Here is a 17278-nt window from a genome sequence, read left to right as displayed (position 1 = left end):
CCTTTGCAAAAACCTGTCGGAGATTGTTATACTCTTGAAGGGCCAATTTGTCACGAATTTGGCCCGTCATATTGTTGACCTCCATGTCGGCGACTTGGTTTTCATGTATCCACACCTGACAGCGACCTTCTACCCTGTAAAATCTTTCTAAAAAACTTTCTACCGGCTCATCATGTTTTTATCGTAGGTTAATTAAGTCGGATACTGTCACTTCCAGAAGGAGGCTGTAAAATCGCTCGTGGATTGCCCTTTCTAGGTCTTCCCATTTATGAAATAAATTAAGAGGGAGAAATGCATACCATGTGAAGGTTGGCCCGGTGAGGGATAACGAAAATAGTTGGAGCTTGTACCATTCATTTTCCCCGAAGTCTTCTCTGCACTGTGCCATGAATCAATCGACATGCTTAATCGTTGATGGCGAGTTCTCCCCCAAAAAAAGCATAAACTCTGGGGTCCAAACATTTTGGGGGAGAGGATGGTTTTTTTTATTTTTTTTTTCTTTTTTTTTTTTGGGACATAAGCTACCTTATGAGTATACCCGCATTTGAAACTCTAACAACTTCCTTGAAAAGTAGCATAATGCATGTTAAATTGCAATGCATGAGTCATATAGTGCAACTAGACATTCTCTGCTTTTTCACTATAGGAATTTATAGGAAGGTAATAAGATAGGATGGTAATACAATCCATTATGTTACCCTGTCTGGTAATGAAAATACATCAGCATATTCAATGTTCTTTTTTTAATAGGTCCAAGCTTCCAGCAGGCAATTAGGCAGTTCTCAGAATGATATGAACTCCGCTGTCGGTGTCCACTATGTCGCTAATGTCCCCAACTTGTAGTGCAAATGTTGTCTCTTCAAAAGGCTTCTGCATCTGACCCTTCCCAAATGGACAAAGATCTCCGCCACGCTTGGCGGAGCTGCAGTGAGAGTGCTGCCTGGCGAGTTCCTGGAAGGTGGCGTCGCCGGAGACGATTTGCGCGCGGAGCCCCTCTAGCTGAGCGACGGCTTCCTCGCGGGTGGTGGCGGAGATGAGGTGGCCCTCGGGATCATTCCAGGACGACTTACGGCGAGAGCCTTGGTGCTTAATCAAAATGTGCGAAGCCCTAACCTTCTCGGACGAGGGCGTCTTGGTCCTCTTACTACTTCCATGCTTGTGCTTGTCGTGGTGGTGGTGATGGTGGTGGTCGGCTGACGTCTTCCGCTTCCGATTGAAGTCAATTTTCTCCGATCGGGGGGTTTCCACTAGTTCGTCGGAGCAACGGCGGTTCATATAGACGGTGATCTGATCCGAGAATGGCCGTTGATATTATGGCCTTGCGGGCAGTCGGACGGGGTTGCCGTATATTCTTCGGACTGCCTCTTCAATCACTTGTGAATCGATAATTGGCTGCGGCGGTGAGGGTATTTCTGCGTGTCCTTCGGGCCGTATAGGGGTTGGTGCTGGTTTGCCCAATTTGACAGAGTTGGCCCCCTCAGAGCCCGTGGATCTTTTAAGGCCCTTTCCGTAGCTGATGATGCATCCAGAGGTAGTGGACGTGGTGGATCTACATTCCTTATCGCCCTCGGAGGTAGCGTCGTTGTGAGGGCTACTTTCTAGGTAAGTTTTAGAGTTGGATGTGCTCCCGAAGGTGGCAAAGTTGTCCTCGAGGTGACGTCTGGAGCTGGAAGTTCTCCCAAAGGTGGCGGGGATGTCCTCCAGACAGTGTCTGGAGCTAAAAGTGCTTCTGGAGGTGGCGACGATGTCCTTCGGGCAGTGTTAGGAGATAAAAGTTCTCCTGGAAGTGGCGGGGTTGTCTTCTGGGTGATGTCTTGAGTTGGAAGTGCCACCGGATGTACCTCCCAGGTCATCTGTGGTGCATTTAGAGCTGAAGTGCCGCCAGAGGTACCTCTTGGGTCATCCGTAGAGTTGGTGGTGGTCCTGAAGGATTCGGAGATGCCCTTTAAGTCATCTGTGGTGCCGCCAAAACCGGGAAGTTCCCAAAACCCTCTTATTTGAAGATCCGTAATCTAGAAACTTCCAGGACACGCCAGGAAAATTCATCCCGTGTTATTCTTCTTGCCTACCATACGGAGGCGGCAGCGATGGAGTCGTTATGTTGATCCGCACGCCACCGCAATGGCCGAAGGGGCTGATCCCCAGGGTCCAGAAGGAGGCGGAGCTCCCCCAGGATACACTCGAAGGTGGTGCGGTTGCCTTCCAAGTGATTTCGGAGGTCCGAGAAACTGCTGGAGGTTTCAAGGCCATTCCCCCCAAGCATCGACAGTCGCTCCTTGATTATTGCAATCCAAAATTAGTGGATACCTCCGATGCTTCCCGGAGATCTCTGTAATAGCGGTTGTACTGTAATAGCCTGCCTGGAGGACGTCACTACTTCAACCACGACTCATCTGAGTGCACCTTTGTTGCTGGTTCCTCGAGTCAGTGCGGTCACATTGCCGTGCCGAAATATTGCCGAATGGGATCCGATGCTGCCCTCAGTTTCACCCTCAACAGAGGGTTGTTTCCGGTAGGTTCGGTGTTGGTCGTGGGAGCTTCTTCTTTGTGGATCTCTTCTTCCCTCACCCATGCGAGTTCATTACGGATCATCGGCTTAATTGCGTTTGCAATATAATAGGATAACTAAGCGCGAACTGCTCATTCCACGCTAGGGCTGCTGATGACTCATCCTGCGCAGCTTCTTGGGTATTCTTTTGCGCCGAAATCTTGCCGGCGGCTTCCTCATCCTTCGACATCATTGGCGGAGAATCGAGCTTTTGCTTGTAGAGTTGCATAAACATAGCGAGACTCGTCAGTGTTCCAATGGGCGTGTCAATCTGTTGTCACTAAAATTTGTCCATGACAGCCCAAAAAGTTAACCCTATCGAAATCAACAAGAATTGGGTTCCCCGACCTAGTCAAGAAAATATCCGAGCTTGATCTTGCGATGGAAAATTAAAACTTAATACATTTGGGACCGAAAAATATTGAAAAATAAAATTTATGTAACAAGAAAGTAAAAAAAAAAAATATATGAATCTTGGTATGATCAATTGGGTCTAGAAAAATAATTAATTTAAATGCAAAAGAAAGCACTAAAAACAAATATAGAAGAAACAAAATGCTAAAATGTTTTATTCAAATGGAAAGTTGCAGGCAGTACGAAGAAATGCAAAGAAAATAAAGAACATAAAAGAAAAAAATATATATATACATCTGAAGATGAAAATGGGAATGTGTTGTTGCTGGACAGATGTGTGTCTTTGTGGTCTCTTTCTCTCCCTTTTATATCACAACTTCATCTATTATTTATATTGTTACTCAAATCTTTCTCCAACTTCTCCACTAATCCACTTTGTTTATCCACTTCCTCAATTTCCACGACCAACTTTGGACATGTCAACATATCTTAGACCAGGCCGGGGGGATTGGACTTTCTACGTAGACTAGATGGATTGATCCTTCGGATAAGGCTGCCGCTACTTATGGAGCTTGAAAATTGGGAGTAGCAGATGCATACGAAACATGTTAAACATGCATTAGAATCATTAAATATCATTTTATGTGCGAAAGACCTCTTCCAGCTCGGCTCAATACGTGGCAAAGGCAACAATGTTGAGTCAGAAGTGTAGGGTTCACAAGAATCGACCTAATGGTTGAAACGGAAGATATTCCGTTGTTGTTCGTTACTATCTTTATTTAATAAAGATTCATATTTATAACACACATACACAGCCCCGTCCGTATGCTGTCGAAAACAACGAAAGTCTTAAGAATGAAGGTCAGAAAGTATGGTTCTACAAACAGGACAAGTGGTGCTTTTACTCAACCATTGCTCTATGCATTGAGCATGGAAGCTGTGCTGACATTTAGCAATGCTTCTTAATTGCTCTTCAGGACAATAACCTTCCAAACATATCGAACATGCATTGAACTCTTCTGGATTTGTCCTAAGAACAACCAGCTCTGTGCACGCGTTGATCTTCGACTCGTCCAATCCTCTTGCCGCTGCCGGCGATGGCTGACCGTCCTCGCCGCTCGGGAAATCAAGAATGCCGTCGTTCCTGCTACTGGCTGCCATTTTTCTGGCCATCATCGCGCAAACGCCTACTACAATCGACATTGCTATTAAGGCCGGGAACAAGAAGGGCGACGTACTAAACTTAGCCCATGTTTTGCCGTTGGAGCCATCTGTCGTAATTAAGCAGCAATGCAGCATACTTATATATATATATAGATTTACAAAATCGGTTTAAAGCTTCTAGATGAAACGGTCGCAAATTTTACCTCCATCCCCAATTGGGCTATTTTTAACTCCATCCGAGGGCTGTTCGTTTGGCATTTCACAGGCGCTGCATACTCTATCGTTCCACGTGAGATAAAGATCGCTGAAGATACCCCCGAATTCGAATTGGCGCTGGAACATAACCGGGAGCATGTGGCTGCCGATCACCTGGCAACCGGTCCCAATAAGTTCTTCCGGCAAAAAGTAGGCGCTGGCAATGGTTGAATCCGTGGAGTTGCTGAGGCAGTCGATGGGGTAGATGTACTTGTTCAATATGTAGTCGTCGGAAGGGCACGTGTAGAATGTGTAGTTCTCATAGCCAATGGCGTCAAAAGGAGAATCAGAGAAGTCGAGGTTTTGCATCAGGCGTGCCATGAGGCAATTCCCGGGATCGAAGAGCTGTATGAATGACGTACCAATGAAGCGAACGTAGAAGGATCCGGCGTGGGGGAGGGCCAGCGTGGCAAATCCGTCGGAAGTGCAGGAGAGGTTGAAGTAGGAGCAATTGTTGTCTGTCTGTGTGTCTTGTAGTTTGAAAGGGTAGTTTATGGTGAGGTTTCCACAGGAAGAAGATGGGCAAGCATTGGCTGAGGTTGTGAGAAGACAAGTGATGAAGGCAAGGGCTCCAAGAATGGCTGCCATTGCCATTTTTGCAAGAATGAGGAAGAAAAAAAAAGTATCTTGTAACCAATGACATGGTATCTATATTTCTTTATCCAAAGAATGGGCAAGAAGACATTGTGGGATGATACAATCAAGAACAAGAGAGAATATAAAAGAATTTGTTGTAATTTCAGTAAATTGATTGGCTTGTTGTTTTCCTTAAGGATGTTTGGACATTGGAGATAGGCTAAGCTGTTGATTGGAGTTAAAACATATATATTTTTTTAAAATAATAATAATAATAATTTCAATCCATACAGCATATAAAAGATAAATATATAACATGTAAATAACATTAATAAAGCACATTCATGTGTTCATTAAGCACACATTTAGATCAATAGTGCTATATGCTATAAGACAATTATTATTTTGTATCAATATAAACCATTGTAGCTATATCCCATGCTGACTGTCATTATGTGCAGCCATGATGGACATAGTGATTTGGTTAGTTGATTTTAAGGATGTATTGAAAGCAATATATGAATGATATCTACTAGGTGGTGGATAGTCAATTATTTGTATCTACTAGATGTTCAAAAATGGAAGTAAAATTTGGTAATTACATTTTTAAGGACCAAGAGAAAACTAAACTCTGCTATAAGGTTATCTATCATTATCAGAAGCTGGTGTTCGATGGTAAGGCTAAAGTAACTTACAGCAGTTGTTTCTCTAGTTTAGGAATTTCCTGCAGTTGGGAGCCCCGCACAGGCAGGGTACCTTCACCTCCTCGCGATCGTCTGGATCAAACAAGTAGTCGTACCTGTCGACAAAGAAAAAAATGTTGAGGAGGGCAGCACGATGAATGAGAGAGAGTAGAGTCGTGAAGCAACATACGTTAGCTCGTCGCCAGCCTTAACGCTGGTTTTAGCTATGAGAACTATCCGGCTCTCTTCTTCGCCCATGCTCATGATCCTCGCGTAGCAGTTGGGCGTGCACTGCAGCAAATCACAAATTTATTAAGCAGTGCAGTGGCAAAACACTTTTGATCCAACAGCCGTGTTTGATACACAAGTCAAATAGGGGCGTAAATAAGGCATACCGAATGGTTGATCAAGCGAGCTATGTTTCCCTTGTTAGTAGCATCAATTACGACTTCCTCGCTGATTTTGAAAAGCTGCATATTTGATCATTTTGGATTATTGAAACATACACTCGGGTAGAAAAAGGGGGAAAAGGGTAATGGAGAAGTCACTGACATAGCAATCTTTGCCCTCTGATCGATAGGATGCTTCCCTTAGATCGGCTATACTGCGTCTAACCTGTTCACCTCGATATTCAACCACCTGGAGAAGCATTGAAATTTAATGTGATAAGTGACTGCTGACCTGTTTCATATACAGCTGGAATCAAAATCAGATTTAAAGATATTACCATCTCTCCTCCTTTAATGTTTCTCCGGGCAAAGAGACCCCATCCATGTATTCTTGATTTACCAAAACAAATTCGATAAATTTCTGTTTTCTGAACCATTGACCGAGTACGATTTGTTAAAAAGAAATAAAAGGTATGACATAATATCGAGCTGTAGGGACTAAAGTGATAAAACATGAGAATTATAATAATAATACTAATATGAACCATGAGGAAAAATGATTATTTACCTTTAAATTCTCGAGCCTTTCTATGAAATTTGAGAAATCTTTTGCCTTGCCAGTGTCCTTAACAAGGGCACAGAAACAGGAAAGCAAATAAGTCAAACCAGTGATGACAAGAATGAATTTTTTCTGCGGCAATATAGTTTTCGCCAGAACAGAATGCGTGAGAAGGAAATTAGTTACCACAATATGCGAATTTAATTTGTCTATGTCAGCTAGAGAGTGGTGAATAGGCCCCATCAAGCGGTGGCATGCTGACTCTCCTCCAGTGCGCTAATCAAATAAGATAAAGAAATATAGTGAAAAAAAATTCGCCCCATTATTACAAGCATCTAGACACATTTTTTTCATGAAAAACTAAAGGTTAGATAAGTTATATAAAATAAGCACACCATTAAAGCTACCTTCACGCTCGATTGTTTATAGATGCGGCACCTTGCACTAGACATTTCTTCTAATTCATTTGTATCTTCAGCAGGACTCAAAGCTAAACACCCGACATTCCCTGACGATATGAGCCTCGAGCCTCTTGAGCATTGCTCTTGATATTGGCTTTGGAGCAAACTTCGGTTAGAAAATACTCCTTGTGGAGTCTGAATCACCAGTACATTCTCCATGCTAGGGGGCCTGAGAAAGAAACACCAGGAACATAAAAATGTATAGAAGCTTTTATCTCAAAGAGTGTCATAAAACAAATAACAAACAGAAAGGCGATAATGCCGAATTTATTGTGATTTTGCAGGTCTCAGGTTCAAACTTTAGCTATTATTTGCACCTCCGTGGGTGGGGTGTAAGACTGTCTAGCTCTCTTCCAGTGGGTTAATTATGACATGGATCCCCAGCAGGTGTTATTCGATTAACTTCATATAAAATGTTGATAATGTAATTCTAGTAAATTTCTAAGCTAACCAAATATGAATTCAAAAGTTATTACCAACTCCGAAAATAAAACATAACCAACACTTACAGCAAAGATCTATCTGATGCGTGTGCGACATGCTTCTGTGTGGATGCATGCAAGATTATAGAGGCATAGGTGCCTGGGTGCGAATACAGGTGTACTAAAAGAACACGTGTATTTTTTATTTAGAAAAAAAAACAAAAGTGAATCCACTATATGAGTGAGAATATGTGTCTAGATAGGAAATGAAGACGTGGTATAGTGTCATACCTGTGAACTGCACAATATGATATCCATTTTGTAATCTGAACTCCATTCTTCTCAGAGCAATGCAGCTGAAATCAAGCATCAAAATTACCCAACGCACTTAGTCATGTTAAAAATAACTACAATAATAATAAAAAATAAAATAAAATAAAAAACCAGAAATCAGACAACTGTTGTTAGTGGCCCTAGTAAACAGAGCATTGAGCATTCCTATTACATTTTATTTGAACCTTGCTCTCAAAGATCAAAAGAAAATTACCAACCAGCTAGAAGAAAACTAAAAATTTCAAAATTATGTATATTCGATAGAATACATGTCTTACACAATAAACAAATTCAAACTCACATTTATTTGTATAGAAACCACTCCTTGAAGGATTTAATAAGCCACTCTCACACTAAATAACATTTCCATAACTGGGGAATCAATGACTTTCTTGAAGCGAAGTTCTTTTGCTAAAACAGCATTCACTAAGAATGTCTTATTGAATGGATTATTCTATCTTTTGAATCATAGTTGTCAATAGCGCGCTATAACAATAGCGGCGTAGCGTAGCGGAAAGATACTTTTTTGCTACAGCCGCTCCGCAATTCCACGTTTACGCAATAATGGCGTAGCGGCCTGTAACGGCACTCCGCTGCTACACCACTATTATAGCTCATTGAGTTATTTTTTAACACGTAAATAATTAAAATCTAACTTTAATTTATAAAATGTATTCTTTTTTATTATAATAACATTTATCTTAAATTTTAACTAAATTTTTAGATTCATTCTAAAATAAATAAACAAATCAGAAAGCCAAAAGTTGCAAATTTTGGTTTGTATCAAATATGACCAAAATTTGTTAGATCGTTATGGTAGCAATAATGTGATTGGTCCTATTGTGACAATATTGATGATTCCAATTAATGGTTAATTAAAAAAGTTGATAATTGCGGAGGATGAGTTAGTCTTTTGACAATAATAATTTGACTAGGGGAGTTGTTGATGCTACTTGAACTAACGGGCCTACTATAAGTACTTCTAACTCTAAAAAGAGAAATGATATATGTAAGGTAACTAACATATAATAGAATAAATGGATGAGAATTAAAAAGAGAAGGAATAATATATAGGCAAGAGTAAAGAGTAATTAAACAGCCAGGATGACGAAAGGAAGAAAATTCTTTATCAAATTTGGATCGAATTAGCTTTGATATATATATACACAATAGTGATCTAATTGTTTTGAATGATAATTATGAGAATAATTTATAGGTTTTTCTTATATATTTTTTGTTGTAAATTTGTATATATAATAATTTATATATTTTTTTAAAATATTTAAACAGCAGTCATACTATAGCATTTTAGATGTTAACCGCTATGCACTGCTATCCATGATTGACAACTATGTTTTGAATATTAATAATGTTGGTTGGTGACTAGTTGTCAATAGAACTCTATAACACACTAATTGCAGTGTAGCAAACAATGCGGCAGTCTGTCGCTACGTGATGCTGCTTTTACGCAATAGCAACAAAGCGGCTTTTGGCTGTACGGAGCAAAGCACCTCTTAAATTAAGTAATATAATCTTTATTATAACTAGGTTTAAATTTTACAATATAATTATTATATTTGTATTTGGTAAATATAGATTTTATAATATTATAATATACTATAGCTACTTTTAGGGAAAAAATATTGTATAAGATGACAAATCAGAAGAAATTAATGAAAATGAAGATGGAGATAAGGAAGAATATTCATACAAGGGTAGTATTGGGGAGGTAAAGATAGGAAGAAAATTATTTATCATATTTTGAAATTGATTAACTTTGATTATTTATTTATTAAAGTAGTAATGATTTAATTGTTTTTTCTTATATAATTATTTATGAAAAATGATCATATATTGGTTTAAATTTTAGTCATGAGATTAAATTTATATATTTGTTACACATTTTAATTGTAGTTTGTATATATAATCAGTTTTATATGTATATTCTTAAATTTTAAAATAGCAATGGCCACGCTATCCCCTATAGTATTTTAGAGGTTGAATGCTATGTAATCTATCCGAGATTGATAACTATGGTTCCTCAAGAGGTCATTGCCCAGAGAACTCCAATTGACTAAAGATCCAACCTACCAGGACTTCAAATATATGAATGGCTACAACATGGCAAAGTGACCATAAAAGAAGCAACAGAAGTTAACTTACCTCCATGCAATATCCAGCACGAGAAGCACATGTAGCATGAAAGTAGGTGACACACTTGTAACACTGCATGCAAGATCCATGTATCTGCTTGCAAATAACACATGCCTGCATGTTGAATATTTGTTAAATTCAACCGTCATTTAGTTAGTTTGGCCATGAATCTAAAACAAACCACAGATATGTCAATTTTCTTAACAGCCATACCTTTGTGAACGAACTAGGTGGAATTCTGAAAAGTCCAACAGCAGGCTCCATATTCTCTGCATTAGAGAAAGCAACTTCTGGCCTAAACCACGCACAAGTAACATGAACCCATAAAGGTTCAATATCCGTTGGTTTTAATGCACCCCCTGAAGATGCAGTTTACAATTAGAAGAAATGAAAAATATAAAACCACAAATAATTAAGAGAAATTCTACATTTGCCATGCCTTTCACAGGACATAGGCAACATTCTCTCTCAATCTCTGGGGTTTCACAAGCTCGACAAACCCATGAAGCAAAATCCTGAGTTTTCCTAGCTCCATAGCATTCTTGATGTACAGCAATTTGACATCTAACCACAAAATAAATTATTTGTATCAAGCTCAAAGTGCTTCAATTTAATCGTTATGAGCTGCCACCCAACTGTAATTGTAGTTGCTTAACCTGTTACATATTATTATCTTGTTGTAGTCCCAGTCTTCAACCCATCTACAAATTGCACATCGTTCTGTGGTCCATGTTGCATCGACAGGATCATATTTTTCTGTAAAAGAGAGATTGTAAAAAGTGAATTGCCTCACATGTCCTACAAAAGCTAACACAGAACTGAGAAACTCAGGTGTGATTTCGATGAGACCAAACTACGACCTTTAAGAAAAGCTAAAAGCTGATGCTTATCCAACCGCATATGATTGTAGGCATGCACATTATACTCTTGCATCTGTAAGCACACAGCTGTTAGTAGATTGGAGGATACAAATCGAGTAACATATACACTACTGGTTCGATATACAAAAGGGAGTTATAGTCAAAAGCATCACAGGAAGACCCAAGATAATGCACTCTATCTACAATTACAGCAAACACCAAAGAATCACATGCCAAATTACAGGGATCGCTTCATATTATTTTATTTTCTCTTTCTTCTTTTCAACATGTTCTGGTTGGTTCCAAGTCAACTTTATTAGTAAAACAATATAGTGGATCATATGATAAATGATGGACGGAGAAGTAAGAAACAAACCCATTTTTCCAGTGATGCATTAGTGGCCTTCACTTTCACACTATGCTTCCATTTTTTTGCTCTAGACCCCGTATGCCGTTCCCACTCACTGAGCCCATATTTCTTTGCATGGCATGTACCACAAATACACTGAACCCTGAAAAAGGGGGAGGGAAAAATCAATGAACCGCCTTGAAAATCCATGCAAGTTACTTTCATCAATCATTGGGGCAACAGAAAATTGAAGGTGGCCAAAAACTTGTTGTCATTTACATCATGTTGTTTCTAATGCATGGAGGATGAAAAATGTGTATATATATAACAGTTTCATCTTCCTATCAATTTAAACTTTCATGCTAAGAAGTCTAACATGGCAAAGAAACAGGAGGTCCCATTGTCAATTCCTGATCACAACCATATATGATATATTGGTCAAGTAATAAGGATTGTTGTTTTTCTAAAGATAGTGCCTACATGCTTTAAAGGAATTAAATATAAACTGATACATCTAGGAGTCAATTTAAGGTTTACGATAGTCAACTGGAAACTGATAAGAAAAGCTGATATTTACATTAGCATATTACTAAAAACGCAAAAACCTAAGGAACATCTATATGATTTACAGAAAGAAAAACCATAAACGCAGGAAAAATTATAGTTGTAAATAGCGTAGGATGGCTCATGGCTTGTGTCATGTGAGAGGGCACAGGGCGCACTAAGTATTAATACATTTTTAATATACATGCTTTTCTTTTGAAGCCGCTTTCTTTCCTAACATTTCTTTTTTCTTACTTTCAACTATAAGCTTGCTCGAATTTTTTCTATCTGCCATGGATAGAATTAATACATTTTTAATATACATAGTACACATGCATTGCAAGAAGAGGAAGAGGATATGCACTAAACAAGAGGGTAGAGGGCACAAGTAGGAGAGAGTCAAACAAAAGACTGCCCTGTTTTTAATTATATAACAAAATAAAATCCTAATTAACCCTAATAAATGAAAATATATACGAATAAAACTACTACGCCATAGGTGGCTCGCTCTAACAAATGGCACAATTTAAAAAACAAAATAAACCCTAATAACCTAATAAATGATAAATACATATAAATAAAACTGTGCGTATCTTGCTTAACAAATGGCGAAAAGGCTGCACCATTTATGACAGTGGAGATAGGAACATCATCAGAGTATACTAAACTAAATAATGAAAATGGAAATCCCTCCCCTCATGAAGAACTTACAAATGGAGACTTGGAAAGTAAATCCCTTCCATGCCATTGCAGATCACCGTTATCTTATCAGGTGGCACTTTGCTTCCAAGATTTTCATCAGGTCTGGTAGAGATCAATGTAGATACAAATTCACCATACAATTATATTCTCAAGAAAGAGATTTTTGATTTTCTTTTTACTCTAACAAAACTTAAACACTTGTAACAATTTAGCACCTAATATATACTTCTAGTTTATCCAAACCCAACGATTCGGATGCTGGCTTTGCTTCACATTCAGGGCAAAAGTACTCCAAATTTGCCAGATCCTACAAACCATGTGAAAAATGCGACATTTATTACTAGGCTCCAAGAAAAGAAGTTAGTAATAGTACAAAGTTCCTCTCAATACAATATTTACAGCATACCTTCAAAAGCTTAGGAGAAATGTTGGCACAGCGAGAATGGACCCAAACATCACAACCATCACAACAGATCTAAACCAAAAATTTGGTAAAGTAAAATAACCAATGCCTGTATGCTAGTGGAAAACACTCCAGAATACGATAAAAAATGCAGGTTATCTCACCCAACTGCCGCCTTCAGAATGCTGCGAATTTTTATTGCAAATGCGACAGCATTTTTTTGATTTTCGCAACTACAAGATTATCATTTTTGGATTAAAACAAAGAGTAATAATAGCTAGATATAAAATAAAATAAAATAGAAAGCACCGTTAACCTTAATGCAATGTTCACAGAGAGAATGAGAATTAGCTCTTGCATCAGTCACTTTTTTGATCATTTTGCATGGAAACATCAGGCCACAGCTGTCACAGACTTCAGTACTTTTACTTTTATCAATTATATTCTGCACTATGAACAATATTGATTTTTGTGAGATTGAGATATTGCTTGAAACAACTGATCAGCAGCGCATTTTACAGGACAAGAATGGATAAGACAGCTAAATAATATACAGCCATCTGTCATCTGTTCAGAAACTCCCTTCTAACTGCACTGACATAACGAAATCGGGATAATTTTATTACAGAAACTTTTAGGATAAGAAACCCTATCGGTAGCACTTTGCAATAAATGTAACGGAATAATTCTAAAGTAGAAAATATGGTCAAAATATTTTGTCCAATGGTGAGGTAAAAGAATTTAAGAGCCTCAAGAATACGGCAAGTATGACACTGACACATTTTCCAACATCGCAGGACCAGTCATCCAGTTCAAACTTGCCTGTGAGATATTGTATTCCGACTCCTGACTTGAACCAGTTGTCTCTTTTACACTGTCATCATTTTTCACAGGTGATGCCTCCTGCTCGGCTTCCATGGCTGAATTTCCATGGCCATTTGCTGCTAACATTGCCTCATTCACAGCCGAATGAAAGTCAGCTAGTTTGCTACCATACAATTTGGTCTGCCCCTGAAACCTATACACCAGATAAATTAGGTAGGTTCTAGAACTGAAATTTTTCGAAACCAACCAAATATTAACCTTTCAATGTACTCAAGAAACGGAAAAACCATTCCAGCTTTTATCCATGCGTAATCCTGCAAACACGTTTATACTCCAATAACATTACCAATTATAATTAAAAAAATAAATCTTTCTCCAAATATTTTACATGACATAAAGAGCAGAAGCATCCACCAAGACTACACAAGCATATCCATTTTGCAGGAACTGTTCATTTCATAAGAACCACAAACTTTGAAATAGCATCCAAGAGCAAAATATGGCTATTGCACCAGCATTAGCTGCCTGTAGCATCTAAAATTTTGCATAAACATCATAAAGAATTATAATTTTATAAAGAAAAATTAGGAAATTACCCTTAGTCCTCTCCTGGAGTACCCATAGAACATCACACAAAGGGTGCTCGAAACACGAGCTTTCAATACCGTCTCAGGAGCTTGCCAAACTGGGTCGATAACAACAGCAGGCCAAGCAGGGAAATTCTTGCCGCATTTCGCCCACACTTTATCACCAACTGAAAAATCAGTAAGTTGGTAAAAATCTGCCTTCTTTTGAACAACTTTCTCCTCCACAGGCCTCTTCAGCTCTGCACTTCCATCCATCTTTCCACCATTTTCCACTAAGGGAGAAACACAAGAACTGCCCCCTTCATTAACTGATGTCAGAGAACTTAGTGAGCTAGAGTAAGGCGGCGCTACGGCTACGTTTTTCAATCTAGGTTCACTTTGCTGTGATTTCTTAACCAAGTATATGTCATCATAAGACGACGATGAATCCTCTCGTTTCACAGTGTTAATATCCTGAGCGCCCAATTCATCCTTATCAGGTAAGCTGCCAGTCCTTTCTTTCTTCCACGGGGGCATAATCGAGTCGCTAAATTTCACGGGAAGTACCTGCGTTCGGCCTCGGGAGGATTTCAACAATGGCTGCTGTTCCTTCTTGGCATCCCTCTGAGAAGCGGTCTTCGCCTTGCCAGTGGTGCATGGTACGGAAAAATCAACGTCGTTCCCCTGTAATTGATTCCCTGGAACTGTTAGACATTGATCAGTCGTCCTCTTCATCTTCTTGCAATTCACAGGGACGGAGAATGATTCTTCAGCGTCATCGCCGCCAGTGATTTCTACTTTCTCGTTTGAACAACGTTTGAGTTTCGGCATTTGAGAATTGCTCGGCCGTTTCCCAATCATCTCCACATCATCAATCGGATTCGGCCATTGGAAAGCCCAAAAGCCAGAAACCCTAATTCCTGATTAACAAAAAAAGATATGGGGATCCTTCCAGAAACCACAACTCTCGACGAAATCGAAAACACAATTTACCCTAGAATTTGGTTCATTTTCCCTCCCCACTGTAATGGTATCAAAGAAAATCAATCTTGGAAATGGTTGAAGGAAGCAAATGAAGGGGAGGGGAAGGATGATAAATCTTGGAGAATCAAATAAGATTAAAAGAAGAAAGGGAAATGGAATGCATTAATTGCAGATTATAAACCACCCCCAGAAATTAGCAGCGGGATGCTATTGCTGTCTGCTATTTGCTCTATTTGCTATTTGCATTGTGTGTATATCTGGACTGGACTGACGAAAAAGCATAGGTTTAAGGAGTACACCAATTTTTTATTATTTTTTTTTAAATCAATTTTGTTTCCCTTATAAATAAAATTTATATATTCTAATATAAAAATTAATCAATTTTAATTTCATTATAAATAATTTCAATCAATTTTTTTCTGTTAAAAAAACTAAAAGAAATAGTTGACGTGATGTAACGGGTTGACGTGGCAGCTGACTTAAATAAAATTTATTTATTGTTCTCTCTCAGTATTTATCTAGTGCTAGAATGTGATTTCCTCCCATTTAAATATATCAAATGGGTTTTGGATTGATTACATCGGTTGTGGCTACCAATCATTTGGAGTGGGATTTAGCCTATTGTTTGTGTTTTAATCTATGGATTGATTTTAGGTTCGAAACTTATTCTTGTAGTCGGTTATCTTCCATATTAATTACATTCTCTGCATTATCCTTTCTTCTTTCTCCTCCCTTCTTTCAAATCGGGTCTTTGGAGTGATCCATCAGTTCGTGACTTCCAATCCTTTGCGGTGGGAGTCTATTGTTTGAGTTTTAACTATGGTTTTGATTTCAACTCCGAAACTTATTATCATGGTTAGTTATCATCCATATTAGTTCACCTTCTTTGCATTATCCTTATTTCTTTATTCTCTCTTATTTTCACCAATACTCCGAACTATTGGTTCTCTATTGAACTTTGTGGCTAAGGAAATTATTATGGACATAATTATACGCAGTTCGACCGTGTACGGGAGCTGGTGGCAGCACCGGTGGCTTCTTCTCCGGTGCGGCAGGCGCAGGCGGTGGCCTATGCTCCTCTTTTTTTTCCTTTCTTCTTCGGTGCAGCTGGCGCAGGCGGTGGCTCCTCTTTTTTTCCTTTCTTCTCCGGCGAGGTGGTAGCGGCAGAAGCTAGTATGGTGGGGGCGGTTTCGGAATCTTCTCTAGTTGTGGTGGCCGCGGCGCTCTACTGGGGTCGGCGGGGGCACTGGAGTATTATATATAATATGTATTTTAAAAAAATTAAAATTTTTCTCAAATTTTCGAGGCTATTAGTATATTATATATTTTTTTTAAATAGAAAATTTCTAAATTTTTTTCGGAATTTTTGAGGCTATTTTCATTAGTCTCGAAATTTCCGAAGCTATATTGTCTTGGAATTTCCGAAGTATTTCCGAAGCATCTTGCTTCAAAAATTTTGAGATTATCCGAAATAGTTTTGAAATTCCAATACTATACAAACAACCGCGAAAAATCAGTCACAAGACAGTTTTCGAGACTATGTCCGAGGCTAATGAAAAATAGGTTCGGACACAATTTATTTTCCGAAGCAATTTTCCGAGTGAAAACACCAATTTTTTTGGTAATGATAGTGGACTATATATCTCTTTTCTTTATTAAATAAATTTTTGCTTAGTAATATATATAATACACTTATAAAAAATCGTGATTATTGTACGAATTCAGGGCGAAAGCATGCGGGAAGCTCACTTTCGGGCAAAGTTCACTTTCTCCCACACTTAACAGAATATATCACGCATTTTACATAATTATTTATATATATATATATATATTTTTTTTTTTTTTAATACAAACAATAAATATTTTTTTTAATTTTTTTATGTTTATATCTATTAGCAGTGATCGAACCAGTAGTAAAAGTCTGGGGTCAAAATCTATTTTTTTTTTATGAATTCAATATTTTTTTATTCACTAGTACACCCTGGCAAAAAAAATTAAAAAATTTAAATTTTAGAAAAAATTTCAACAAAATTATACATAAAGTTTAATACTTTTTTATTATAAAAAATAAAATTTAAAGACTAAAAGTATAAATCAATAAAATTTTATAAGTTTTTACATTACAAAATAAAAAAAAATTAAGAGGGG

At 38.2% G+C, this 17278-nt stretch overlaps 3 protein-coding genes across 3 annotated transcripts; all 3 read right to left on the bottom strand.

Moving 5' to 3' along the window:
• Nucleotides 1–753: 753 nt before the first annotated feature.
• LOC127261125 (peptidyl-prolyl cis-trans isomerase Pin1-like) lies at nucleotides 754–1927 on the bottom strand. The gene has a single exon (XM_051289331.1). The coding sequence runs from the start codon at nucleotides 1273–1275 to the stop codon at nucleotides 772–774; it is 504 nt and encodes a 167-aa protein (XP_051145288.1). The 5' UTR covers nucleotides 1276–1927; the 3' UTR covers nucleotides 754–771.
• Nucleotides 1928–3649: 1722 nt separating this feature from the next.
• Nucleotides 3650–4915, bottom strand: LOC127260405 (RING-H2 finger protein ATL22-like). Its single transcript, XM_051288137.1, has 2 exons — nucleotides 4270–4915; nucleotides 3650–4173 (listed from the first exon to the last, which is right to left on the bottom strand). The coding sequence occupies exons 1-2, from the start codon at nucleotides 4913–4915 to the stop codon at nucleotides 3752–3754; spliced, it is 1068 nt and encodes a 355-aa protein (XP_051144094.1). The 3' UTR covers nucleotides 3650–3751.
• A 485-nt stretch (nucleotides 4916–5400) lies between these two features.
• LOC127261062 (histone-lysine N-methyltransferase ATX3-like) lies at nucleotides 5401–15366 on the bottom strand. The gene is made up of 23 exons (XM_051289223.1): nucleotides 14177–15366; nucleotides 13839–13894; nucleotides 13578–13773; nucleotides 13072–13200; nucleotides 12920–12988; nucleotides 12759–12827; nucleotides 12568–12659; nucleotides 12362–12454; nucleotides 11135–11270; nucleotides 10759–10831; nucleotides 10555–10654; nucleotides 10338–10462; nucleotides 10112–10257; nucleotides 9908–10012; nucleotides 7703–7767; nucleotides 6936–7158; nucleotides 6715–6804; nucleotides 6538–6594; nucleotides 6308–6397; nucleotides 6133–6219; nucleotides 5976–6050; nucleotides 5771–5871; nucleotides 5401–5696 (listed from the first exon to the last, which is right to left on the bottom strand). Exons 1-23 carry the CDS (start codon nucleotides 15005–15007, stop codon nucleotides 5606–5608), a joined length of 3099 nt encoding a protein of 1032 aa, XP_051145180.1. The 5' UTR covers nucleotides 15008–15366; the 3' UTR covers nucleotides 5401–5605.
• Nucleotides 15367–17278: the final 1912 nt, after the last annotated feature.

This window comes from Andrographis paniculata, unplaced genomic scaffold (genome assembly GCF_009805555.1).
Source record: "Andrographis paniculata isolate CXL003 unplaced genomic scaffold, ASM980555v1 Contig62END, whole genome shotgun sequence".
Classification (NCBI taxonomy): domain Eukaryota; kingdom Viridiplantae; phylum Streptophyta; class Magnoliopsida; order Lamiales; family Acanthaceae; genus Andrographis; species Andrographis paniculata.
Note: the sequence above shows the minus strand (reverse complement) of the source record. Positions and strands in the feature narration are given on the sequence as shown.